Here is a 27,372-nt window from a genome sequence, read left to right as displayed (position 1 = left end):
GAGTAATAACATTTTTATTGCAAAAAAAAAGTAATGATTTTAGAAAAAAAAATTAAAGTGGCGTCACTCAAGAACAGTAGAAAATATGAAGTTGGCCAATACCTCATTGAACTCCACTTTAGATGTACTGCACAAAGTAGGCCTATGGACAATATTTACTGGTTCACCCTGTATTGCCTCAAATAATATTTCTGTCATTAATTTTCTTTGTTTTTAAGATGTAATTTTATGAGGATTTAATTTTGTTTATCTAACTTATAATTTTATTTATTTTCTCGCAAGTTTGGAAGTAATGGTTAGTGTCTATTTCTTCTCATAAATTTATTGCTAGCAGAGGCTATAATCTTGCTACAGAAATGTATTTTCTTATTAGCAATAATACTAATAAATAAATATTATAATTTTTGGATGAAAAATAAATCGACAGAACCGTTTTTTGAGAAAATACTCTTTAACAGACCTCCAGCGAACAAAACAGGCTACTACAATAAAACAATTACTCCGTTAAATAAGAGAACAATAGGGATAAATAACATAAGACAGAAATCGTTCAATAATACATTTAACTCACTTATGCCAACTTTTCAATGAAGTTAAAACAGAAAATGTTTCACTAATTAATGTGGCAGTGGCAGTATAACTGCATTGTAATTAAACTTCGGTGGTGTCTGTAGAAGAAGAGTTGAGGCTTAACGTTTCAAAGTTTATGAATGTGCTATTATGTGATACCTATTTTATGTATAAATAATGGCTATATAAAATTAAGGGAAGTACACTTGATTTTATTGATGAATCTAATTTCACCTCTAAACTTTATTGCTTTTGAGAATTGATTAATGGTGTTTCTATCAAGCTTATCGCTTACTGATTTTGCTTCAGTCTTTCTGGATGTAGCTTGCATATTGTGGAACCCAGAATAATTGTGTAAACTCAAAAAAAAAAAAAATTTATATTCCGTTTAATCTATTACTACAATTCTATCTGACTGGTCGCTGCTTCATTATAACTCTACTTTTTTAAATATCTTAAATTTAAAAAGTGTCAAAGCACTTGATTCAGTCAGATCGTATTCAGTTCAATAAATTTCCCAAGTAATAAAGATTAACACCACTAAATGACAAAACATTTTTTGGCTATTGAATAATAAATATTTTATTTCCAAAGCTATTTTGATTAACTTCGTACTCTAATATAAATCGATGCAATAATTCACCTCAAATACCGGTAGCAGGCGCTGAATGATAATGGTAAATTTATTTGAATTTATATTATGAACAGAATTTTAAAAAACAATGTACCCACATTATTTCATCTCATTTCTCCACTTTTAAGTTTTACGGAGTTCAATCAAGTTGTACAGTGAACGTCTCAATGGGAATGAGTTTTCGAACTAAGAATAAAATCTGAGCTGGCTGCCTACTGAGACCCATCCTATACCACAATCATCACTGCGTTCATCCCTAAACAGCTTCGAAACCCTCAAGCATAACCTATGCCCAAGATATAACCAATTTTATCTTCCTTGAACTTAATTATGTTCCCAAAATTTTACAAGAACAACTTGAGTTCATTATTGAAGCTCAGTTGTTAAAAAATAGCTACAATCTAATATATATTTTTTTTTTTTTGCGCATCAACAGCTGAGGTCATTAGCGCCCGGAGCTTTTTCTAGTGCACTGCCGGCCTCCGGACAGTGTTCTCTCGTTACTGACAACACTGTCCATCACCGGACAGTGAGCTGTAAGAAGCTCCTAGGAAGAGAAAATCTAAGGGTCAGCTGCTGGATTCGAACCCGGGACCTCCGCGTGGGAGTCCAGTATGCTAACCTCATAGCTAATCCCTTCCCTCAATCTAATATAAAATCTTATTCAGAAAAATGGGTTTTTAAACAGTCAATTTTTTTTCTTCTAATTCAGGATTTGGGTAGAATATTTAATCCTTAATAATATTCAATCCAGTCAATACATTATACTGTGCTTGAAAAATAAAGCCCAACCATTCCTACGCAGAGTCTTTCACAATATTTCCAGGGAAAATATTTTCAAAAAAAGAGGATCAGTTATGCACATTAAGTACTCCCAAATTTAAGAAAAATCATTGGATACCATTTTAGAGAAAATTTCAAAAATACTGAAAATAAATACTCAAAAAATTGATTCAGAAACGTATTGTAAAGATTGTTTTTAACCAAAAGCTTATTTGTTGAGCCCATTAATGGTACCAATCAAAATTACATTTTCTGGTGATTTCTCTTGTTTTTTTGAGTTAGGTTTACCAACGTTCTGCAAACATTCATATACATACAAAGACTAATGTGTAAGTCCCAAAATCCTCCATTTTTTTTTTTTTCTTTATGACTCAGCGGAACTGAAAACGAATATTTCCGATTGAAACTTGATATCGAAAATTTGAATCGTTTGCAAAACTTCCTTGAAATGAGTACAGTTAGTGAAAGCAACAAGCAATGAAAGAATCAATCATCAGATCATGGAAGAAGAGGTTTATTCTTCTAAGAAGAATAATTGTGTAATTATAATAAAATTTGTTCTTAAGGTTTTCTTACCAAGTTATGTTTTAAATGTCATTTATTAATAAAATAAAAATCACGGAGACAAAGAACAAAAAACAAAATTAGCCTACAAAACCTATTGATTGTAAAACATTTAAGAAACAAAAGATGTCGCTCAGATAGAAAGAGATAATAAGCGCCAGTTACTGATGGATCTTTTAGATATATCGCATAGAATACAGATGCAATTCTTATCCAACACAATTTGCTAAGTCTTCTTCGCATCAACTCCTAAACCTTCTTCTAGTGTCGCAAAATAACGTCTCTAGTTACTAGTTAGGAAGGAAGTTGCCGACTACTTCTACCATCCTCTAACACTATACTGTCATCATCAAACGATACTGGGAACTTTTCTCGTTTTACGAACTCGAAAGGAAATGCCCTACAGTTGAAGGCATTCTTTCCTACTTCTTTAATTTCTTTTACTTTTTTGTATTTACTAATTACTTTTTGTTATTGGTTCGTAAAAGTATAAATAATTCAATCAATTTGGGTCTAGAATTTGTCCTAGATAAGGAAGTAGAAAAATACCTTTTTATTTTCTAGGTGGGGTGAAATGAAAATGCAAACAAAATAATTTACTAAGTGCAGATTTCACTGGCTTTTTCTTAAGATAGATTTACTTTTCTGTGGTATTTTAGGTTTTAGCCATCGTTGTTGGTCTGTAAAATCTTCCGAGTAGGTAGTCCAATCTCCAAGCTCTGCAGTGCGCAGAGAAATGAGTGTTCCAGCCATAAAATTCTTGTATTGTGTGTACTTGCAGCTCTGAAGATTAAACTGAAAACTGAACTCTGTGGAATCACAGCTTTAACTAATAGTTTTTACCAGTTGCCCTGCATTCTTAACTGGTTTTAGACTTATGTATGTCCATTATCTGAGGTAGGAGTAATCAAGTTTGGTGAAGAGAATTCGATTTCAACTACCTTTTCTTTCAGCTACAGTTGCTGAAATTGATACAATGAGCATGCGCGCTGCAACAGATAAAACCAAAACCTTATTCTTGATAACAGCACCATTTGTGGGCGCTAAAAGTGATTGGGTGACAAACAAAAAGTAATTTCATGTAAAAGCTTCAACGTGGAATTTAGCTAATTCTTTTCAATTTGTCATTTTTCTTAATATGAACTAGAACAATTAATTTTCCAATGTTATTGCACCTTTTAATAACTATTTGCCCGTGGTTATAGGAGAGAGTATACTATCGAGTATTGCGCTCCCAGCGGTGATATTGGTTATTACTGCCGTAGCATTTATCTAGGCCAACTGCCTTTTTGTCTTTCTGTCAAAATTGCATATTGTTTTTAGGAACTTTTATGTATTTGTTTTAATAAAAAATTATTTTTTCTGCAACCATGTAGGAATGTTCTCATTACTCAATTAAAATCAGCTGTGTAATGCCCAACTTTACCTCACTAGTGGGGAAAAGTTCCCATTAGTGTCACTTTCCTCACCAGTGAGTGAAAAAACTTTATTGTGCTTCCTTGATATAAAAAGTTTTGTTACTAAATATTTTCTGTAAAACTTTAATAAGCTTATTTAAATTTATTTTATCTAAATAATTAAAAAACGAATATTAAAAAAATAAAATAGAAATTGAAAGGAATATAGAAATAAAAATAATATTTTAATAAATAATTAGATATTTTTAATTATAACAGTTAAAAAGGTTATAGTGTTACCTTATAGAAATTTAAAATGGTTCTAGTGATTCCTGTTTAGTTTTTTTTTTTAGTTAATAACCCTAATGGTTGCAGAAAAAATATAATATTTAACTCGAGTGTAAAGTATTTTCCTCACACTCGGCAATTTGCACTTGCACTCGCACTCGCCTCGCTTCGCTCGCTCGTGCGTGTAAACCCTGCCTCATGTGAGGAAAAGTACTACTTTCCGCACTTGTTAAATAAATAACTATTCCGTTGCTATATTTGTCAAATGTATTTTAAAAGCTTTTTTTTCGCTCGATAATTGTAACTAATGGTTTTGTTTTTATATTTTACTCTTTTTTTTTTTTCAAGTTGTTTTTACTAATGGAGTATAAGAAAAGCAGATAGCCAGTATTACGTCTACATTAGAGAATGTACAAACGCAAATTATTCGCCCCTCTAACAAAATATTCTGTTGTAATGCCATCAGTACGAGTACATCTATTTCTTGGTAGGGTTCTTTAAAATTTCTTATTCTTTTTCTTCTTTCTTGGCATTACAGTCCATGGAAGGCCCTAGCCTCTTCAATTTTCCAATTGAAGTTTCTAGACGTATTTTTTCCCTCCTCTAGTAACCCTAGAAAAGAACCGTTTATTCTATACAGTCCACAGAAGTATACATACAATTCTAGACGTATTGAAGGTTTAGCAGGGTACAATAGAGGAGTTTGGATTTAAAGGGTTTACTCCCTTTGCCGAAGCTATCTCCAAGGATGGGTTGCCCTTGGATGTGTAGTTTATGTTGTCTTGGTGTGCTTGTTTGCGTGAATGTAGCGTAAGTCTATTGTACATAGTAAAAGTGCATGGAGTACTGTGCTAGCAATCGGTGGGATTGCAACACCCAGGAATGTGCAAGCAACAGCGACCCCCTGCGGGAATCGTACAAATTTCTGTAACTGATTGATCATAAGAATAAGAATAAATAAGAATTGATCATAAGAGTAACCTACCAACAGTTTGTCAGGAAGGTTATTAATCAGCAGCTGAAGCAGAACTCCAATAAAGGAGGGCTACTAGAAATACGAGTAGATCGGAATTTAAAAATGTATTGATCTGTTAATACGAGTTACAACGGTGATTCTTGAGTATTAATTGTTACTGGTTTAATGTACGAGGTATATCCTTCATCTGAACAAATGGCAGGTTTTCAGTTCTATATACGATCCTAAAGTATCCTTAGACCTGGAATGAAGCTTGGCTTCCTTAAAACTACCTTTTGTTCTGTCTAGGTTTCAACGGTTAGGGTTTGATGTCTCATGTTCAGACCAGTCTCTTTCATTCAGTCTGTTATTTGTTTTTTGTTATTCCTTTTGCATTTTGATTTATTTGTTTGTTTTTCCTATTTTTGTCTTGGTAGAGTTAACATGTCTGTTTATTTTCTTTACTTGGTTTGTTCTTAACTTGATTCGCTGCTCAAAATAACAGTAGGATAGCGTCAATAAAACTGTTATAGTTCTAGATGATCGATCACAGAAAATAAGACAAAGAGATTATTTAAAAAATCATTCTTAAAATGTATTCATACCAAAGTACGCTAACTTGGACTGCACCTAGACAAACGATTGTCATGGAATCCCCATACTAGACTGAAAAGACAAGAAACTAACCAACGCTCTCAAACTTCTCGCCAGACTACTTGACAAACGTTCGAAACTTAACCTACATAACAAAAGATTCTTATATCTACTGGTTACTACGACCTATTTGGTCATACGGCATCGAAGTATGGGGATCGACTAAGCGTTCCAACTCACTACGCCTCCGAAAATACTTCGAAAACAACGCTCCGTTCTATGTATCTAAAGCTCACTATCCATAATGACCTCAAAATCCCTTTCATTATAGATCTTGCTAACACTCGTTTTTTCAAATTTCATTCCTTCACAGCAGCTCATCCTAACCCTCTCATAGAACACTTATCTTCCTTCACATTACCAGGTAATCCTCTAAGGAGATCGAAGAGAAGATGGCCTCGTGATCTTCTCCACTCATGATTTTCTTTTATTTATTTATTTATTTTTTTTTTTTTTTTACCATATTTGCTTGTTGCAACAGCTGTTGCAGTGGTAAATTCCAATTAAAGATTTAGAAAAAACAATTCATTCCAAAACAAAATTTAGATTTTGATGCTTAGTAATACGTGAAAAACTGTTCTGTTACGGCAACTTTTCCCTTTTTGAACACTTGCTTCTTCTACAGAAAGATAGGGACTTTAATTTAAGTAAAGGTGCTTTTATTTAGAAAAAATTTAAATATAATATATTTAATCTCCGAGATCAGAGAATCTTTGATGACTTAAACTTCCAAGTTACACTGAATACAACCACGTTCAATTTAATTTTAAAGGCACATGGGGCTTCACTGCGATATGAATAAATAATTCTCATTATACAATTTATCTAAGCGAAAACAAAACTTTTCATGTAAATAATGTCTGTGACAAATGGATATGGGAACTGAATGTTATTTGTTTGGTTAGAAACATATATATGTTCTCTGTGGCTGTGATATTTTCAATTCTATTATATCTTGCTTATTTAAATTAGAAATGTATCACTTTGAAAACTGATTATATGTATAAATTTTGGTAATCGTAACAAAACTTTAATCATTTTGCAATTTATATTCGAATGTTTAAATCAAGTTTATTACAATTGCTACGATTGTCCGTCCGTATCATGGTAAAAAGAACAATCGTTTTAATTCATACATTTTCAAAGAAACAAATTATCTAATCAGTCCGATTTTCAATTTACTCGAAACATGTGTTTCCCGTGTAAACCTTCCTCTCAAAATTTTGATACAAATCTCTCTTCTTCTAGAAAAAGAAAAGTTATAATTATGGAGTTGTTCGTTAACAGTGGAAGAGACTGCATTCTGGAATTACAGAATTTTATTATATTAAAACTTTTTTTGAAAACCGAACTTTTTAGATCCTGTATACTAGATTGGGATTGATTTGTTTCGAAAATGATTTGGAATTCTTGTAAAAAATCAGAATGATTCTTGGCTACAGTGATTCTTCTCTATCTAATGGTTAATGGTTTGATGTACGAGGGTGTACTAATGGGTGAATACGATGGTGTACTCGTATTCAGGGTGTTGCATTTTAAAACGGCTCAAATGCATTTCATGCTTAAAACGGTTGATCTGAGCAAAAAAAATGGTTGAGGAAAAATTTGTTGCCCGTCACCTCTAATTTCAGAATATGTGACTTGATTTTAGATTCCTGCCCGCATAAGCGGCTGATGCGCGACCAAAAGTGAGGGTTCGCTGGTTTACCCCATTTTCATATACATAGTTTTAAAGAGTATAAAAGTTATGAAAGAAACCGGAAACCGCAATCCGATATCTTCAAAATTAAAGGTGCTAGGCCATTTCAAAATCTGGTATTTATTAATCATATTTCAATTTTTTAACTTGTTATCAAAGAGAAAGAAGAGCACGCGATAGATCATTTTTATGTATTTTTTCATCTCCTTTCTACTAAAAATATTGCCAATCAAGACAATATAAAATATAAAATCAATACACATATTCTGAAACTAGAGGTGACGGGCAACAAATTTTTCCTCTACCATTTTTCGCTCAGATTAACCGTTTAAGCATAAAATGCATTTGAGCCGTCTTAAAATGAACACCCTGTATTTAAAAAAAAACTATTTTAAAGAAAAAAACAAAAACAAAACGGGAACAAATAGAATATTTCAAATAAAGGACAAGTAAATTTAAATAACCAAACTGCCCAGTATTTCTGTGGGAACTATGGGACCTGCTTTTGGCTAATGAGATGGTCAATGTCCGGTTTAGTTATAGTGCTTTGCCTTTCTTCCTACATCTGCTATTATTTCACACTGCTACCGAAGCCGTAATGCGTGCGTCCCGTGTCACCGGAAGTAGTACTGTACATGAGCGACGCCGCCACATACCACCAATGAAAGAGGTACCCTTCCGGAAGTGCGGCAAGGGCCGTATAAATGTCCTCAGGGGACCGCATGTGGCCCGCGGGTCGTATTTTGGGGACACCACTGATCTAAAAAAAAAAAAAATGACAGGTTTTCAGTATTATATACGATCCTAAAGTAACCTTAGACCTGGACTGAAGCTTGGCTTCTTTAAAACTACCTCTTGTTCTGTCTAGGTTTCAACGGTTAGGGTTTGGTATCTCATGATCTTTCATTCTGTCTGTTATTTGTTTTTTGTTATTCCTTTTGCATTTTGTTTTATTTGTTTGTTTTTCCCTGTTTTTGTTTTGGACCATTTAAGATGTCTGCTTATTTTCTTTACCGGTTCGTTGTTGATGAAGACGTAGTTGTCGATGAAATAGTTGTAGTTTTTCTATTTTACTGAATAAGTTAAACTTCAGTTGGAGTATAATAATAATAATAATAACAATAATAATAATAATAATAACAATAATATTAATAATAAGGGAAGGGATTAGCTATGAGGTTAGCATACTGGACTCCCACGCGGAGGTCCCGGGTTCGAATCCAGCTGCTGACCCTTAGATTTTCTCTTCCTAGGAGCTTCTTACAGCTCACTGTTCGGTGATGGACAGTGAAACGAGAGCACACTGTCCGGAGGCCGGCAGTGCACTGAAAAAAAGCTCTGGGCGGCAATAACTTTAGATGTTGACGCGCCTTAAATCATTAAAATAATAATAATAATAATAATAGTCTTCATTAGAATAAAGACTGCCTCCAGATCATCGACCATCGGGGGAGTCGGTCATCTCATACATTATACAGATTAAATAGATTTGATACAATACTGATAAAATACAAAAACAATACAATAAGGTAGGAATAAACAAATGTTTAAATTGTTCAGTTGGAGTATAATCATCCAAAATCTTCACGAAAATTGTAAACAAAAAACCAAAAACCATGAAGAAATTGTTTGTAATAAAGCTTTAATAAAAAACCTGCTAAAAAAGAAGCGCATTAAGTATAAATTTCTGTTTAAAGTAGCATTTTTAGTTTCTCTTATTACAGAAAGTATTGCGATAAGCCAAATTTTCGACGTCGAATAGTGAAAAATATCTTATTTTGAGAGGCCTCTTAATCCTTAAAAAGTTACGAAGCTGGGTCAATCCTTGAAATGATACAGAGATATATATTTTTTTTTTTTTGAAATTCTGTTTAAAATAGGTTTCGCACTTTCAATTTGTGTACTCTCGTTGAACCGGAAAGTAACTTTGGAAAGCTCTCAACGGCAAAAAAAAATTCGGACAACCTGTGCACAAAGCAAATTAACCGGAAACCTTCAAAAACCCCTGATAAAATCTAATTGGGCTTCTTCATCAACAACGAAACAGGGCGGATTGTAATTGATTCAAGATTAGGTTACATAAGAACCAACAAATTTATACAAGAATAGTGTGAGAATAATAATAATAATAATGAAACCATTGTGTTTACATTAAAGTTTATTTACAGAAAAAGAAATAGTAACACAGTATGGGAACGTTGAACAATGGGAGCAGGTGTGAACGCACATCTTCAATCTAGGAATACAATATAGCGGAATGTTAGTAGTGAAGGGAAACGACGGAGACAGTTACAGTGGGCAAGGGTAACAGGTTTTAGGGTTGTATAGGTATCAGATTGCAGTAATAGCCGACCAATTCCTGTCTGAATGAAAGGGCTACGTTGCAATCAACTAGGGACAGAAAAATAAAAAAAAAAAGAAGAAAAATATTACAGTAACAGACATTTTGCTCCATAACCAAGGGCCAAGGGCGCTTTTTTGTTATTGTTTTTATCCATTTAAGCTGAGCTTAATATTCAGTTTTTTTTTTCTTTCTTTTCTGGGGTTATTTTTGAGTTGTGCCACTCTTCCAGGATTAAATATAGACATAAACTGATTTAAAAAAACAACCCACTTGGCCCAATCATATTTCTATATTATGTTTTTCTAGGTTTATTTAGTGTACAATATGACTGATGCTTTCATCCAAAAGGATGGAGAAATCATTGCCAATTTCAGGCTTAGTTTTTGTTTATTTTTTCCAAGCTCATCTGAACTAACTTTATCAGTGAATTTTATCTCTGTTTGCAATAGTTCAGTTATTCATTTTCTTTGTGAACAATCTTAGGATATTTAATTTATTCTTTTAACTAGTACCTTTGAATTTCCTTAACCTGCGTTTACTCAATTTATTTATCAATCAAATCCATCATAATCAAGGCTTTTATTAACTGGGAAATTACATTTCAACCAGCTCTAGGATAACCAGCTCTAAGATTAAGATTAAGTTTAACAGCGAGACGGAGGGAAGGGATTAGCTATGGGGTTAGCATATTGGACTCCCACGCGGAGGTCCCGGGTTCGAATCCAGCTGCTGACCCTTAGATTTTCTCTTCCTAGGAGCTTCTTACAGCTCACTGTCCGGTGATAGACAGTGTTGTCTGTAACGAGAGAACACTGTCCGGAGGCCGGCAGTGCACTGAAAAAAAGCTCCGGGCGCCAATAACCTTAGATGTTGACGCGCCTTAAATCATTAAAAAAAAAAAAAAAACAGCGGGACGGGACCTGTACCCTACGGCACCGCAGCCACAAGAGGCTTACTGTTCCTTCCCCTCTAAGACCAGTAGATGAAACCTCCCCTTCTAACAAGGTTGAGGACTTTTCCTACCAGTTCCTTCTACGCTACAATCTCCTTTGGCCTCAAAGTTCCAAAGATATCGTAGCGCAGTCTCTCGATTGCAACGCAATCGAATAGCAATTGAGAGGCCATCTCCTCCTCTTTCTGACACAGTCTGCACAACGGTTCCGAGCTAATAAACCCTGTCTTGTGCAGGTGCTTTCTGAATCTACCATGCCCCGTGAATAGGCCTGTGATCAGAATAATCTGATTTCTACCCAAGCCCAGAGTCTCTTTGGTTCTTTGTTTACACAGCCAAGGGCATGACACTCTTGCCATGTTTTTCGGCAGTGTAACCTTTTGTCTTCTCTACCGCCACAAAATGTTCTTCAAGAAAGACACAAGTGGGGTCCGAAAAGAGGAACATTTAAGTAAAGTACAGTACAAATCAGTAGATATCTAGAAGGAATACTTTTCATGTTCTCTCCAGATCCAATCTCTGAGAGCCTCACGAACTGCACCTTTGGTGATCCCCAGGACTGGTTCCAGGCCAATGAAGGGAGTACTAGCTCCATTTCTAGCCAGTAGGTCAGCTAATTCATTCCCCTTAATCACTACATGGCCCGGCACCCATTCCAGTCGAACTTTATTGTGCCGGGCCAGTAGTTCTAGGGCCATTTTACATTCCCAAACCAGGGAAGAGGTAGTTCTGAAGAAAGTAAGAGCCTTCAGTGCAGCTTGACTGTCCGAAAAAATGCAAATCTCCCTATTTCTAAGATTCATTCGCAGATTTTCCCCAGCGCAAGTTTAAAACCAGCTCTAACTGTTGCATTATGTTGACGTTCAGATGCACTTAGTAGAGCGTTTTACACTTTGTTAGGTTTATTGCAGCTCGTTCTTTTTTTAATGACCTTGTCCACTTGCAATCTTTCACTTTCACCAAGTTCATTTGCTTTGTTCAAGGCCTTTTCAATTATAATAACTACTCAGGTCAGTAGTGTAAACAGTATTCTTGGCGAACAGGGCGATCAGCCTAATTCGCTTTAAAAATTATAATAAATTGTTAGATAGAAAGAGAACTTTATCTCCTTTCATTTTTCTCTCTTGCTGCCCATAAATGTTCACATAATTGCAACTACTGACTGGTGACCGGCCCACAGCTGGTAATTACTGTTTTTATTAGAAGTTTCTGACATTTAATATAACCATTTTTTTTACATGATTGTAGAGTTAAGGTTATTGGCACAAAATAAAATTCTTTAACAATTTGTTACTATTATAGCGACTCACACACAAAAAATCATAATTTTAAAAAAGTACATTTTGCTTTCTGCATATTCATTTATTTTTATCTATTTTTGTATCTAACCTGCGTGTCCTACTTATTCTCTTTATCCGTATTATATCTTTGTTTTCTGTGTTCATTTTATAGAATATCAAATTGTACATTTTTCACTTATAGTAATTTTATGGCAAATCATTACTTTCATTCTTGATGTTACTGCAGTTTTGTCTTACTTTTAATTTTTTTTTTTTAAATCTTTTATTTGAATTTGCAACTGCAACGATTGTTGCATCAAGCAAATGTTGATAAAATATAACAATGTCGTGAATGAAGATAGGAGAAGGCACCCAGTGGCGACACTCCATTAACATGCTCTTGCTTACTGTTCTCACGATAAGAGTAGATCAAGAGGCCATCTGCTCTTCAATCTCCATAGAGGATTACCTGGTAATGTGGAAGAAGATAGGTGTTCTTTGAGAGGGTTAGGATGAGCTGCTGTAAAGGAATAAAATTTGAGAAAACGAGTGTTAGCAAGATCTGTAATGAAAAGGATTTTGAGGTCATTATGGAAAGTAAGGTTAGATACATATAGAACGGAGCGTTAAGTAGTTTTCGTAGTATTTTTGATTGTAAAATCTGGATGCGTAGAGAATTGGAACGTTTAGTCGATCCCCAAACAGTATGACCAAATAGGTCGCTGTAGCAGAAGATATAGGAAGGAGTCTTTTGTTATATAGGTTAAGTTTCGAACGTTTGTCAAGTAGTCTAGCGAGAAGTTTCTAGTTTATTGTATTTTCAGTCTAGTGTGGGGATTACACGTCAACCGTTTGTCTAGGTAGAGTCAAAGGTAGCGTACTTTGTCCACAGTTAGTACAGAAGTTTGGTTCAAGAAGATGGGAGATAGGATTTTCCGTCTAAGAGTAAATACTGTATATTTTGTTTCCCCATTTGATAAACCAGTCCTGTAAGAGGTTGATGCGTATTTGTAGAGTTCGTGTAGCGATAAGAGGATTAGAATAAGGAGATAAGATTGCAGTATCGTCAGCAAAGGTGGAGAGGATGGTATTTGGATGTTGAGGTATATCTGCTGTATTTGAGGAGTAAAGAAGAGGACCTAGGGCATGGTTGGAAGTATTTTCATTTTTAATTCATTGAACTTCAAATTAATTTTTAACTACGACACTCTTAAATTTACAAAATATATACGAGGGTCGTTTGAAAAGTCCGTGCAAAGTCAGAGAGATAGCACTACTGGCGCGTATCGAGGTTATGTTTAGTTAGTAGCATCTCTTGGAAGAACACACACCAAGTTTCAGCCAGATCGGTCTATTTCTTTGTGTTTGGCATTCGTTTGAATCGAGGAAGTCGAATGATTTTCAAAAAATGGACGAAAAAGAATTTCGTGTGTTGATTAAACACTACTTTAAGAAAGGCAAAACGCCTCAGGAGACTAAAGAGAAGCTTGATAAACATTATGGTGACTCTGCACCTTCGATTAGAACAGTTTATAAGTGGTTTCAAAATTTTCGGAGTGGCCATATGGGCACAAGTGACGCTTAACGTTCTGGACGCCCTGTTGAGGTTACTACTCCAGAAATCATTGATAAAATCCATGATGTGGTGATGGATGACAGAAGAGTGAAGGTGCGTGAGATTGCTAGTGCTGTGGGCATCTCGAATGAACGGGTACATAATATTTTGCATCAACATTTGGACATGACAAAGCTATCCGCAAGATGGGTGCCGCGATTGCTCACGCTTGACCAAAAACGAAATCGTGTGAACTGTTGCAAGGACGGTTTGCAGCTGTTCCAGAAGAATCCGCAGGACTTTAAGCGTCGTTTCGTCACTGTGGATGAAACATGGATACATCACTACACTCCTGAGACCAAAGAACAATCTAAATAATGGGTTACCAAGGGGGAATCTGCGCCAAAAAAGGCGAAGACCGTTCCTTCTGCCGAAAAGATTATGGCGACTGTCTTTTGGGATTCGCAAGGAATAATCCTCATCGACTATCTGGAAAAGGGTAAAACTATTACAGGTGCATATTATTCATCGTTATTGGACCGTTTGAAAACCGTGCTGCAAGAAAAACGCCCACGATTGGCCCACAAAAAAGTCCTTTTCCATCACGACAACGCACCAGCTCACACCTCAGCAGTTGTTGTCGCAAAATTAATGGGAATAGGGTTCCAACTCGTTTCACATCCCCCCTATTCTCCAGACTTGGCTCCCTCGGACTACTATTTGTTCCCCAATATGAAGAAATGGCTGGCGGGAAAAAGATTTTATTCAAACGAGGAGGTGATTGCAGAAACGAATGGCTATTTTTCAGACTTGGACAAATCCTATTATTCGGGAGGGATCAACAAACTAGAACAGCGTTGGACGAAGTGTATAAGCCTAAAAGGAGACTATGTTGAAAAATAAAAAAGGTTTACCCCAAAAAATTAAGTAGTTTTTATTTTTGCACGGACTTTTCAAACGACCCTCGTATTTATACAGTATTCTGTGAATTTAATTATAAATTCTACTTTTCTTACTGCATAATTCGCCTGATATGCATGCAGACGTAATTGTAATTATGGACTTAAGTATATTACTTCCACTTAAGAGAAATGAGGGAAACTGAATAATATTAATGCAAATTTATTAATATTTTTTTAAAGAGATTATAAATAAGACGGGCGATATCTGAAATCTACGAGTAGGTATAATGTGGGGCGAGTGGACAAAGTGTGACAGCAAAACGGTAGTGGCGCAGTCTACTGAGGTAAAGGAGAACCAGGTACCCCTATGGGCAAGCATTGCAGTTGAATGTCGTAGTAGCCTACACTCCACTCAGCGTCCAGCTGATATTAAATACTATAAATTCTGAGCAAGACAGCCAGCCGAGAGCTCATTGTACAAGGAAAGCAATGCAACCGCTAGCTCCTCGTCTGCCCGCAACTCTCCTATTAGAATGGATATTGCACCCACAAGGGCATAAATAACCTTTTTTTCTTTTTCTAGGTCATTAACCTTTCAAAAATAACGAGTGGAAGGATTACAGGAATAGAGGGAGGAAATCCATAAATAGTTTCTATTTACTTTTCCTTACCGTACTCAGAGGAATTTGCAATCACGACAAATTTGAAAACGTGAGTTTGACTACAAAAATTTACAGCTCCCAAGATAGTTGATTGTTAAAAAGTTCTGATAGCTACTTTTCTTAATTTGAAAACTATGAAATAATTATCAGATTTCAAATTTAAAAAAAAAAAAATTATAAGAAGTGCTCTTCTACAAAATAGTCTTCTAATCATGATTTTTAGTCTGGCTTAATAACCAGCTACCAACATAATGTCTAAAACGTTGTAATCTTAGGCGTCAAGATTGCGGTAGCAACGCTTTCTTAACTGTTATAGTTTTGGCAACAATATACAGTACGTATATACCAAAAAATTGGTACGTCGTATTTACCAAAAGTCCTATAACCCTCCATCTAACTGTGTGCTATATGATGTTTTGTGATCCTTGTGATATCGGGTCGTGAAAAGAATGTCTGACGAATCAAATTATAACCCTGGAGAAACGAATCGTCATGAGTACCTGGGCTCATGAACGTCCTCACACTGGGAAAACATTAAAAGAGATTCAAAATGATTTTAAGGTTAGACTTAATTGGGCAGCACCACCGAAACCAACAAATTTACGTTGGGAGAAGAAGCTACAGTCGAGCCTTCAATAAAGGACACTCTCACTGGCGACCACCTCCATTTACGGACAGTTTTTGGATTTCCCCGTTTTACTCCTATACACTTTCTATATAAAAGAACCTCCGTCTAACGGACACTGTACATAGCGACCGCGGGACATTGATTATAGGGAACAGATTAAATGATTCACCTCCCATCAACGACCACCTTATTCTTAAAAGTTTGTTTGACGCGGTGATAAAAAGAATTATCCCCACTCAAGTTTTTGTTTTTTTCTGGTTTTTCCTAAAGTATCCTATATAAGCTCATACATCTTGTACCATTTTAATCATCAGAGTTGGCCTTTATCATTTTCTACTTTCAATGATTATGTGTACAAATTAAGACTTTGATTTTTTTATTGAATAATTATCAAATTGTTGAGGCGCCACGGTAGCCGAGCGGTTAGAGGCGAGACCTACAAAGCTAATATGTATTGTGGTACTGGGTTCTATTCCCGGTCTTAGGCCTTGGATTTTATTTAATGGTTAATAAAAGAAATTTACAGTAAAGTATGTTTGCTAGTCGCCTCCGTCCACGACATCTAATTGGGTAGCTGGACGTAATGGCCGCCTGAAAAAGTATGTGACCATGAAAAGAAATTGAAAACTACCATAATCAATTTACATGAAACACTAGCGCTTAATAGATAAAAAATGGTTGATAATATTATAACAAAATTTGTGCTCAAAAATATTGCGAAGTTAGGTCATAGGATACCATTTCCTGGAGCGATAATATTTTATAAGTGCTCCTAGAATATTTATAAATCGTTTACTGCCACATCCTAGCCCTCCAGAGATTTTGAGGCTGCTGTGAAAGGATTTACATTTTTTAGTAAAAGTGGATCACCAGATTATGCTACCTTGGACTCATTTATAATTGCTGCGCACAAAAAAATAAAAAAAAAATCTCTGGACTAAAATAATAAAAAGAAGCAAAAAATTATGTTATTAAATTATTTCAGTTTTCAGTAAAATATATTTTTAAACCTAATTAGTTTGGCTTCAATTTAGTCAGATACTGTTATTGATAGACTCTCTCAAGTTTCATGTTACAATAAAATATTAAATAATACAGTTATTAAGAATATCTAAAATATTTATATTAAAAGAGAAATACTCGCATTAATTTATCTCTTCTTGCTCAAATATAGCTTTTTTTTGCTCAAAATTTGTAAAAAAACAGAGATCGAAATTTGTAATTTAAATCGTAAGTTTATAATTTTGAATTCAAAAACGTTTCTACGTTTTATTTTTACGAATTAGTATACTAAATTTGTTATTGTTGCTGTTTAAACAAACAGTTAAGTTAGTGTTTCACACCAAATCCTCTATTTATTTATTCAAGCCCAATTGTAACATCGATCTTCAGATCGTTTTAAAATAATTTCGACTTGAACAATTTTTAAACATTTTTTCGTGGCTTCTTTCACGGTTCGGCAATTATATAACGATGTATCTTTATTCTAATTTTTTCTTGCATTTAAGGTTGCGTCAACATCTGAGATTATTGGCTCCCGGAGCTTTTTACAGTGCAAAGCCTGTCTCCAGACAGTGTTCTCTCTTTACAAACAACACTGTCCATCACTGGACACCGAGCTGTAAGAAACTCCTAGGAAAAGAAAATCTAAGGGGTCAGCAGCTGGATTCGAACCCGCCATCTCCTCCGTGTTGAAATCCAGTATTTGCTAACCACCCAGCTAATCCCTTCCCTCTTATATTTTATTATTGTTATTATTAAAGGCGCGTCAACATCTGAGGATATTGGCGCCCGGAGCTTTTTTCAGTGCATTGCCGTCCTCCGGCAGTTTATTATTATTATTTATGCATTATTTTATTAAGTGCAATCGTATTGATTTGTTGCAGATGTATAGTAAATTTTGCGCACTGATACTAATTGCTGGCGTATGTTTGAGTGCACATCTACCATCTGGACCAGATCCACTAGAATGGTCAGAACGGGAAGAAGGAAAATTGAAACAGAGTCAGGTATCTAAACGCCAAGTACCATGGTACTTACCGGTTATCGCGGTACCACAAATAGTTGAAGTGCATCATGTGATAGTACTACAATCACCTGAAACAAGATGTTTACCACCCAGATTGCCGCCAACTCCCGCTCCAACACCAGGAACTACTGAAGACGGTCTCGAAGGTAGAATGGGCCAAGGAGACAGTAGGAATGCAACAACGCCTGAACCGTCACGCTGTGTTTGGGCAATTGTTGCTTGCTGTGCCCCTGGCTCTACAAGTATAAGGTAAGCTGTAAATGATCGGTAAAGTCTAGGATTGGAAACTACTCAAAATTCGCGACGAATTGAGAGGCAGTGACAGACAGTAAAGAGAAACAGTATAACCTCCTCCGCCGTCAACCCTGTACTACCAAAGATAATAAACCTAACCTCCTCCAACCAAAACTGCTGTATCTCAGGTCATACTAGTGGAAACTAAGCGGAAATGTAGGTTATTGTAGCACTCGTTTATCTCTACAATTGGGTAGAAATTTCGTCTTCTAGCTGTATTTTTTAAGGAGATATGTGGTGATAAAATTTTGGAGTTTTGCATTTCCTTCATATTTCAATCTGCTGTATCTCCTGTCCTACTAGTGGAAACTAGACGGAATTGTAGGTAATTGAAGTACTCGTTTATCTCTACAATTGGGTAGAATTCCCGTCTTCTAGCTTTATTTTTTAAGGAGATATGAGGTGATAAAGTTTTGGAGTTTTGCATTTCCTTCATATTTCAATCTGCTGTATCTCCTGTCCTACAGGTGGAAACTAAGCGAAAATGTAGGCAATTGTAGTACTCGTTTACTTCTACAAATCTGTGGAATTCCCGTATTCTAGCTGTATTTTATAAGGAGATATGAGATGATCAAGTTTTGAAGTCATAAGATGAATCATCCATCTCATAAACCCCAAATAAATAATCGGACTCCTTAAACCACAATGTCCCGTAAGATATTCATACTGGTGCTTAAGAGAAGTCCGTAATGAACCCAAAGCATCTCACTAAGAACGGACATTCCTTGAATCAGCATTTTACAGTATCAATAGTTCATAAGAGCTCATCTATAAAAATTAATGCTTCGAGGCCGACCTGTCTGGTCATAAATGAGTCATACTACACGCCTATAAGTAGCTCGGATAGGTAAGGCTCCCAACCATCGACTGATTTTTCCAGATTACCTTGCAACCTGACTTAAAATAACATTGTTTATATCCGCTAGCTCTGCCAGTTTTCAAGAATATTTCAACACAAGTCTAGAGATAAGTGCCCATGAATTTAGCGCCTTCAACACAGGCTGAATATCCAAAAAAGATTTAAACTTTCTTACTCGAGGAATCGTGGTCTAATTTGACTCTGTTTTGTTTTTGTATCTTTCGCCCGAAGTACAAGCCCGAATAGAAAAACCAGGAATCTCTAAAATTGAAACAAATCTGTACTTTTTCCCAAACACGTTATTAGTGTTTCTCAGATTGTCAGACAGACCTGCCAAACTTTCAGTACCAAAACAAATTTACGTCCAATTCGGACGTTCAGAGTCAAATAGGGTATAAGACAACCTCTCTAGCTCGTTTCTACGCATCCAACCTTATCCAACTATAATGCTCTTAAAATTCCTTTCGTTACAGAAATTTTATCTTTTCTTTACAAAGAAATTCCATGAATCTCTTATTCTTCTTACCAATCCTCTAGTTTTACAGTTGGCCTCTTCCCTTCAAACCAAGATTCTCTCCACCCAAAACGCCAGAGGCTGGCTATTTTCTCTAGGTCAACAATCAAATTTTAAAATTTCGGGGGCTATTATCCGAATTTGTCTCCCTGAAATTTACTTGTGATTAATAGCTCGTAAGTTTTAATTTCTTTTAAACAATCTTTATTTAGTGAAAAGTAATTTTGAGTAAAATAGACAAGAATTGATCTTTTTTTTTACTAACGATGTCGCAATGCTCTTTACGTGATCATTATTTAATAATTTTACTCAATTTCACGCTAGCTCGTGATCTTCACTATTTCCTTTCGTTTTCTTCATTTGACCTCCTAACTTTTGAATGTCATCACAAACCTTGATCTCTTTAGCAGATCTTTTGTTATAGTGAGAAATGGTCTTTAAATTGCGAGTGATTCATCAAAAGATGCAAGCTAATTTTCTGATGTGAAATTTGTATTTCAATGATTACCAGAAAAATAATCTGCTCTCTTTGTTTAATAATTAGTAATTTTTAAAGGAATATTTTATTAAATTGAAATTGGGAAATTGGTAAGACGTACTTTGACGTCTAGAGATCAAAAGCAACTTTTTTTGACTCTCTAGAGATTATGATGGGCTTGAGACCAAATTATTAGAACTCAATATAAATTACTAATTAGCTAAAAAGTATAATGTTAATAAAAATTAAATTAATAAGTTAGGTATTATAAAGTACGTTTTCTTTTTTTTTGCGCAGATATACATGTTTCGAATTACTGGGATGTCAAGGAGCATTCTGGGATGTGAACCCATGCGATAACCGTGTGGTAATGGCCGCAGCAAATACCGCTTTAAGATTCTACATGAGCAATAGTACTGCAGCTTCTGCTGGCAACATCAACAACAACAATGTAGATGATATTGCATCTAATCTCACACAATAACAAGGCCAAAACTATGCATGCAACTTAAATGCTATTCATACCACTGTTCTGTGATATTTAGTTTGTTTTTTTATTTTCATTAAACCCAGAACGAATTCCTCGCGGTTGATGATATCTCACACTCAACCTTCAAGTATCTTACAATCTTATAAGTAATGATAATTATTTTTAATTGTCTACGTTTTTATTGTATTTTAAAATTGCAATTAATTATAGTATTTTTCTAAATTTTATTTTATTATTAAAAGTGGTTTTATATTTTTATTAAATCATTTAAATGTGCTTATTTTAAAAATAAACTATCATTAAAAAAATCTTATTCAAATAAAATAAATTTTTTCAACTTTTTTTGTGTTAATTATAAGTAAACATTGTGAAATTATGTACATAACGATGTTTACCGTAATTTACATAATATGGGCAGAGATGAGAGAGTTTTTTTTAAACGTATAATACATAAGTTTATCCTGTAAAATGTAAATAGTATAATAATTGCTATAGCTTATTTATAATTTGTAAAAAAATAGATAAATGAATAAAATAAAAATAAATTTGTAATAAGAATGATTGTTGTCCCTTACATTGGCTAAAATTATTGTACCAAATTTAGTGAAGATAGTTCAATATTCACATACGAGGGTCGTTTGAAAAGCCCGTGCAAAAATAAAAACTACTTAATTTTTTGGGGTAAACCTTTTTTATTTTTCAACATCTCATTTTAGGCTTATACACTTCGTCCAACGCTGCTCTAGTTTGTTGATCCCTTCCGAATAATAGGATTTGTCCAAGTCTGAAAAATAGCCATTCGTTTCTGCAATCACCTCCTCGTTTGAATAAAATCTTTTTCCCGCCAGCCATTTCTTCATATTGGGGAACAAATAGTAGTCCGAGGGAGCCAAGTCTGGAGAATAGGGGGGATGTGAAACGAGTTGGAACCCTATTTCCATTAATTTTGCGACCACAACTGCTGAGGTGTGAGCTGGTGCGTTGTCGTGATGGAAAAGGACTTTTTTCTGGGCCAATCGTGGGCGTTTTTCTTGCAGCTCGGTTTTCAAACGGTCCAATAACGATGAATAATAAAAGTTTTACCCTTTTCCAGATAGTCGATGAGGATTATTTCTTGCGAATCCCAAAAGACAGTCGCCATAATCTTTCCGGCCGAAGGAACGGTCTTCGCCTTTTTTGGCGCAGATTCCCCCTTGGTAACCCATTGTTTAGATTGTTCTTTGGTCTCAGGAGTGTAGTGATGTATCCATGTTTCATCCACAGTGACGAAACGACGCTTAAAGTCCTACGGATTCTTCTGGAACAGCTGCAAACCGTCCTTGCAACACTTCACACGATTTCGTTTTTGGTCAAGCGTGAGCAATCGCGGCACCCATCTTGCCGATAGCTTTGTCATGTCCAAATGTTGTTGCAAAATATTATGTACCCGTTCATTCCCACAGCACTAGCAATCTCACGCACCTTCACTCTTCTGTCATCCATCACCATATCATGGATTTTATCAATGATTTCTGGAGTAGTAACCTCAACAGGGCGTCCAGAACGTTCAGCGTCACTTGTGCCCATATGGCCACTCCGAAAATTTTGAAACCACTTATAAACTGTTCTAATCGAAGGTGCAGAGTCACCATAATGTTTATCAAGCTTCTCTTTAGTCTCCTGAGGCGTTTTGCCTTTCATAAAGTAGTGTTTAATCAACACACGAAATTCTTTTTCGTCCATTTTTTGAAAATCACTCGGCTTCCTCGATTCAAACAAATGCCAAACACAAAGAAATAGACCGATCTGGCTGAAACTTGGTGGGTGTTCTTCCAAGAGATGCTATTAACTAAACATAACCTCGATACGCGCCAGTGGTGCTATCTCTCTGACAAAAATTGCATTGATTGTTAAATTCATAGCTAATGATTAAAATATAATTTGAAATATCGTGGTGGGCACTAAACTTCACTATATTATAACTATTCTCAAACCTATAACTCCTAATTTTTTTTTATTCTATGAACTATCTTAAATAAATAATCATCACTAACAATTTAAGAATTGTAAAAACGTACATTACACTGAAATGTAAACTTAACAGGGAAGCCTACACCAACCTTTACCTGAGAACTGCTTTTAAAAAAAACTAATTTCTCTAGAAAACTGATTTAAACTTTAAAGGTCAAAATCCTGGGAACTGTTTTCAAGAAAATCCATTCAATAAAAAGATATTTTATATTTTTTGAAGCAATGATTGTAACCTTCCATTATTAACGTACAAAAACATCATTAAAAAACATCAGAATTTCTAGAAAACCGCTAGACAGAATAAGTATGAAATGGTTTTCCAGTTTTTGAAGTTCTCGGTTTGAAAATATAAAGTATCTACAGTGACTCCCATTAATATTGGGACACCTATTACAAAATGATTTAAAAGGAAAATGAAAACAACATATAAAAGTTTGGAATTTTTTTTTTTTTAAATTACATTAGCGACATCTGTGGAAATTATATATATATATATATATATATATATATATTTTTTTTTTTTTTTTTTTTATATATCTTTTATTTGAAATTTACACCTGCACTCGTGCAGTAGAATAAGAAAATATGCTGTGCGTACAATAAAAATGGCGTGGCAGACGTGAATGACGGTCATCCAGTGATGGCCGCCATTAGTCACCCAGTTGGTCACGGGGCCAACGGTGCCTCAGCCGTCTTCGAGGATTGGAGGGTAGCGTAGTTGTAGACAAGTTTGCAGCTAAAGGGTTGGGATGAAATGAGAGATTTTGATGAAAATTTTTATAACGGATTTTGGCAAGTTCTGGTATAAATGGAATGTTGAGGTCTGTGTGTATGGAGTGGTTACTGACATAAAAGGGAGCGTTTACAATGCGGCGGAGTATTTTAGATTGGAGTGTTTGTAATCTGTTGATGTTAGATCGTTTAGCTGCCCCGTAAAGTTCAAGTCCGTAAGTCCATATTGGAGCAAGAAGGGAAGTGTACAGTCGACGCTTGTTCTGTAATGTTAGTTTTGAGCGTTTGTCCAGTAGTCTAGCAAGGAGTTTGTATCGTTTGTGTAATTCAGCCCGTTTAAGTCTCGTATGAGAGTTCCAAGTTAGTCTTTTGTCTAGGTACAGTCCAAGGTACCGCACATGGTCGGCTGGTGGGATAGGAGTGTTATATAAGAAGACAGGTCCAAGAGTTGTTCGTTTGAGTGTGAAGACTATGTGTTTGGATTTGTTTGGGTTGATTTTTATTCGCCATTTTTGTAGCCAGGGTTCTAGTGAGTGAAGGTGAGATTGTAGAGAGCGGATAGCGAAGACAGGATCAGTATGTGTGGAGAGAATGGCAGTGTCGTCAGCGAAGGTGTATATGGAGGTGTTGGGATTTGAAGGTAAGTCGGCTGTAAAGATTGTGTAGAGAAGAGGAGCTAAGACGCTACCTTGTGGTACACCAGCAAGGACAGGAAAAATAGATGATCGAGAAGAGCCTTAAGTTACTAGGAAGAATTGGTCGGAGAGATAGGATTTGAGTATAAGATAGTATGTGCTTGGTAGAATACCCTTAAGCTTCCATAGCAAACCCTTGTGCCATACTCGGTCAAAGGCCTATGAGACATCCAAGAATACTCCAGCAAATTATATATAAGTATAAATCGATGAAATTCCAAACTGTTAGGTAGCACTTTTTGAAAAAGTGTAAAATAAGGCTCTCAAAAATATTGGGACACCAGAAGTGCTAGAGTTTAAATGTTCAATATTTAAAATCTCCTACTATTTAATAATTGGTTGGTAATAATTTAATAATTGCTTTTTGACTTACAATAGCCCTCAAACGATCAGGCATAGGTGAAACAAGTTTTTGGTTAATTCAGGTGGTGTTTTTTTCCCATTCTTCCAGGAAACATCGTTTTAATTCATTTTTGTTAGATATTATTCGTTTTTCTTAAAGCACTGGCTAAATATTGCCATAAATGTTCAATGGGATTAAGATCTGGTGACTGCGGAGAGGTTTGGAATTCTTTTGGGCAATTGTATAACAGTCACTGACGTATCACCCAAGCCGTAGGTTTGGGGTCGTTATCTTGGTAGAATTTAGAAGACCCTAAAATACCAAATGTTTGGGCACTTTTTTCAAATTATATTTTAATATATTACTATAAACCATTTTGTGTATCATTCCATCAATAAACACTAATTCTCCAAATCCTGATGCGGACATCCAGCCCCAAACCAGAACTGACCCACCTCCACCCGGAGGTGCAGCTTTAAAACCCTTTAAAGTTGGCTATAAATTCTTCTTTTCGAGTTCAGCATTCGCTTTCCTCCAGACCATAACCCTTCCATCTGACTGGAAAACATTAAATTTTGATTCATCGCTAGAGTATATCATTCCAAAAGTCACTATTTACATTGGAATATTTTTCGGCAAATTTCACTCTCTTAACACGATTTATCTTACTGACAAAAGGATTCTTCCAGGCTACTCTACCATGATAGTCGAGTTTTCTTAGCACTCTCCGAACTGTTTCTGCTCCTTTTTTGCTTTCTAAACATGTCCATAATTTCACATTGAAGTTTTGGAGCACTAAGTCGGTGATCTTTTTTAATTCTTTTAATATATAACGCTGCTCTCTCTCAGAGAGCAGTTGAGGACGGCCTTTTTGTGGGGTTGAAACAATTCTTTTTTCTTTTTGGTAACGCTGAATGATGTTCTACACAGTAGATGTTTTAGGTCCGATCAGTTTTTCTGTCTCTCTAACACTTTTTATTGTCTTTGTGCAAAGAAATTATTCTACCAAAACATTTTTATGTACTTATTTAAATAGTTTTTATTTAATTAATAGTAATTATAAAATGAAATGAATTTATAAAAATTTGAATAAATGGGTGCCACTTTTAATTTTCGTCAATTTTGAACTTCTGTATGTACTGTCCCAATATTAATGGGAGTCACTGTTTAAAGCACACAAAGTAAAATAAAAGTTAATTAACTTTTTTCAAAAAATAAACTATGTAATTAAAACTATTTCTATAAAATAGAATTAAACGATAGTATTATGGGCTCTGGAAGATACGTGGCAGTTGGCACACCAATGCGCCGGACTAGGATTAGTGGCAAAGTTTAATGGTAACGTTACGGTGAAACTATAAAAGTTTGTTTGGCCTGATCCGTGTTTATTTTATTATTATTGCAAAGTGAAATGTATTTTTATTACAAAATTGCATTATATAGAAAATTTAATAATGGCGTTTTCCAGGAGTGTTGCCACAATTCACACCTATTCATAATCATTGTGAGCACTAATATTAAACTATGGTTTGTACCTGACCTTGTCTTGATGTTTATAGCGTGAATATTTGTCTTATTTTTGCCATGTTTTTGTAGTTCATTTTATAAAACGTGTTATTCTTAGATTTTCATTGCTGAGTTAGGAGTAAACTTGAAAATATTTTCTACATTAAATTATATGTTGAGAAAACTCGCAAATCTTACGGCAAATATCCTAGTTCTAACTTATCAATTTGCTTAAAACCTTCGACTATTAGTTGCCTTCAATGTTGAAAAGTATGTAGATCCATTTCCTGCAAAAATGAGTTTAACCTTATACGCAGTCAATGTTATTCTAGTTACAAACTGCCTCCACAATGAGAATCACTAGATCTCCTGATGATCTGACATATGTGGGGTTCACCTATGATGAAGTGAACGCCATCGAACTGATGGATCGCATCACGTCATGCTGATAAGAAGTGAGGATAGGGTGACAGTTATTGTAGACCCTACAGTAAGTTTTAAGAACGATTCATTTCAGGTTGAGTAGATTGATCAGGTGAAAAAAAGGCGATTGATTAATGAGCAAGATCTACCCTTCCTCTCACCGAATTTCCGTGAAGAATACGGTGAAGCATGCCGTTCAGGGTTTTGGATTTGGACTCGTGGAAGGAGGACTTCTTCAACAAGGCTTCCAGTTGGTCTAGCGGTTATGAGAGTGGCTTTGCAATTGGGAGATCCCCAGTTCGAATCCCGTGTATAACTACTTTTTAGTTGTTAGAAAAAATTGTTTACAGTAAAGTATATGCTTCTGCCCCTGTCCGCAATACCAAATTGATAATTGGAAGGTTAAGCCCCGCCTGAAAAATTTAGGCGATTACTCTACTTTTTACTTAATAGTCTATGCCTAAACTTAGTATGGTACTATATAGTATAAAATATCGTATAACTATGCAGTATAAAACGTATAATATAATACTCGTATATTGACTTAATCTAAGTCCATTCGTCCTGATCTAACATGACAGTAGCGAATCCCAGCATATGTTGCACGGAAAAACGGATCAAATTAATTTATTATAAGTTAATATAACACTTTCTGACATGTACTCTATCATCTAGGCAATACTATTACAAGAAAAAAATCTGTAGAAAAGTAAAACATTTTCCTCCTCAGTTTCAAAGCTAAAAATAGTTTCTCTTAAAAAATATTTGTTTAGGTGCGTCAACAGTTGAGGTCAGGGGCACCCGGAGCTTTTTCAGTGTTCTCTCGTTACAGATAACACTTTACATCATCGGGAAGTGAGCTGTAAGAAAAAAAGAAACTCCTAAAAAAAAAGAGAAAATCGTAAGCGCCAACAGCTGGATTCGAACTCAGGTTCTCCGTCTTGGAATCCAGTATATGCTAACCACTGAACTAATTTCTTCCCCTAATATCCAAGTATTATTTTGGAAACTGATCCGTTCAGTAAAAAGATATTTTTGATTTTCTTCAAACAATGATAGTAACCTTCCATCAGTAACGTACAAAAACATCATTAAAATAACATCAGAATTTCCATAAAAACCGCTAGACGCA

At 35.2% G+C, this 27,372-nt stretch overlaps 2 protein-coding genes across 4 annotated transcripts in view; one reads left to right on the top strand and one right to left on the bottom strand.

Annotated features, from left to right (window-relative positions):
- hdly (hadley) overlaps positions 1-20,943 on the top strand; it is a 67,245-nt gene extending 46,302 nt beyond the window's left edge. For 2 of the 3 annotated variants that reach the window (XM_074121952.1, XM_074121953.1), the window contains exons 2-3: positions 17,754-18,145; positions 20,339-20,943. In XM_074121952.1, coding sequence (XP_073978053.1) covers positions 17,754-18,145; positions 20,339-20,525 — 579 coding nt within the window. In that variant the 3' untranslated portion in view covers positions 20,526-20,943. Of the gene's footprint in view, positions 1-15,160; positions 15,289-17,753; positions 18,146-20,338 lie in introns of all 3 variants that reach the window. The other variant, XM_074121954.1, reaches the window with a different exon arrangement.
- LOC141450988 (uncharacterized) overlaps positions 1-27,372 on the bottom strand; it is a 269,247-nt gene that overhangs the window by 168,186 nt on the left and 73,689 nt on the right. The gene's annotated exons all lie outside the window — the stretch shown is intronic.

Source organism: Rhodnius prolixus, unplaced genomic scaffold, assembly GCF_049639745.1.
Source record: "Rhodnius prolixus isolate KJV_2025 unplaced genomic scaffold, Rpr scaffold_8, whole genome shotgun sequence".
Classification (NCBI taxonomy): domain Eukaryota; kingdom Metazoa; phylum Arthropoda; class Insecta; order Hemiptera; family Reduviidae; genus Rhodnius; species Rhodnius prolixus.
This window is presented reverse-complemented; position numbering and strand designations above follow the sequence as displayed.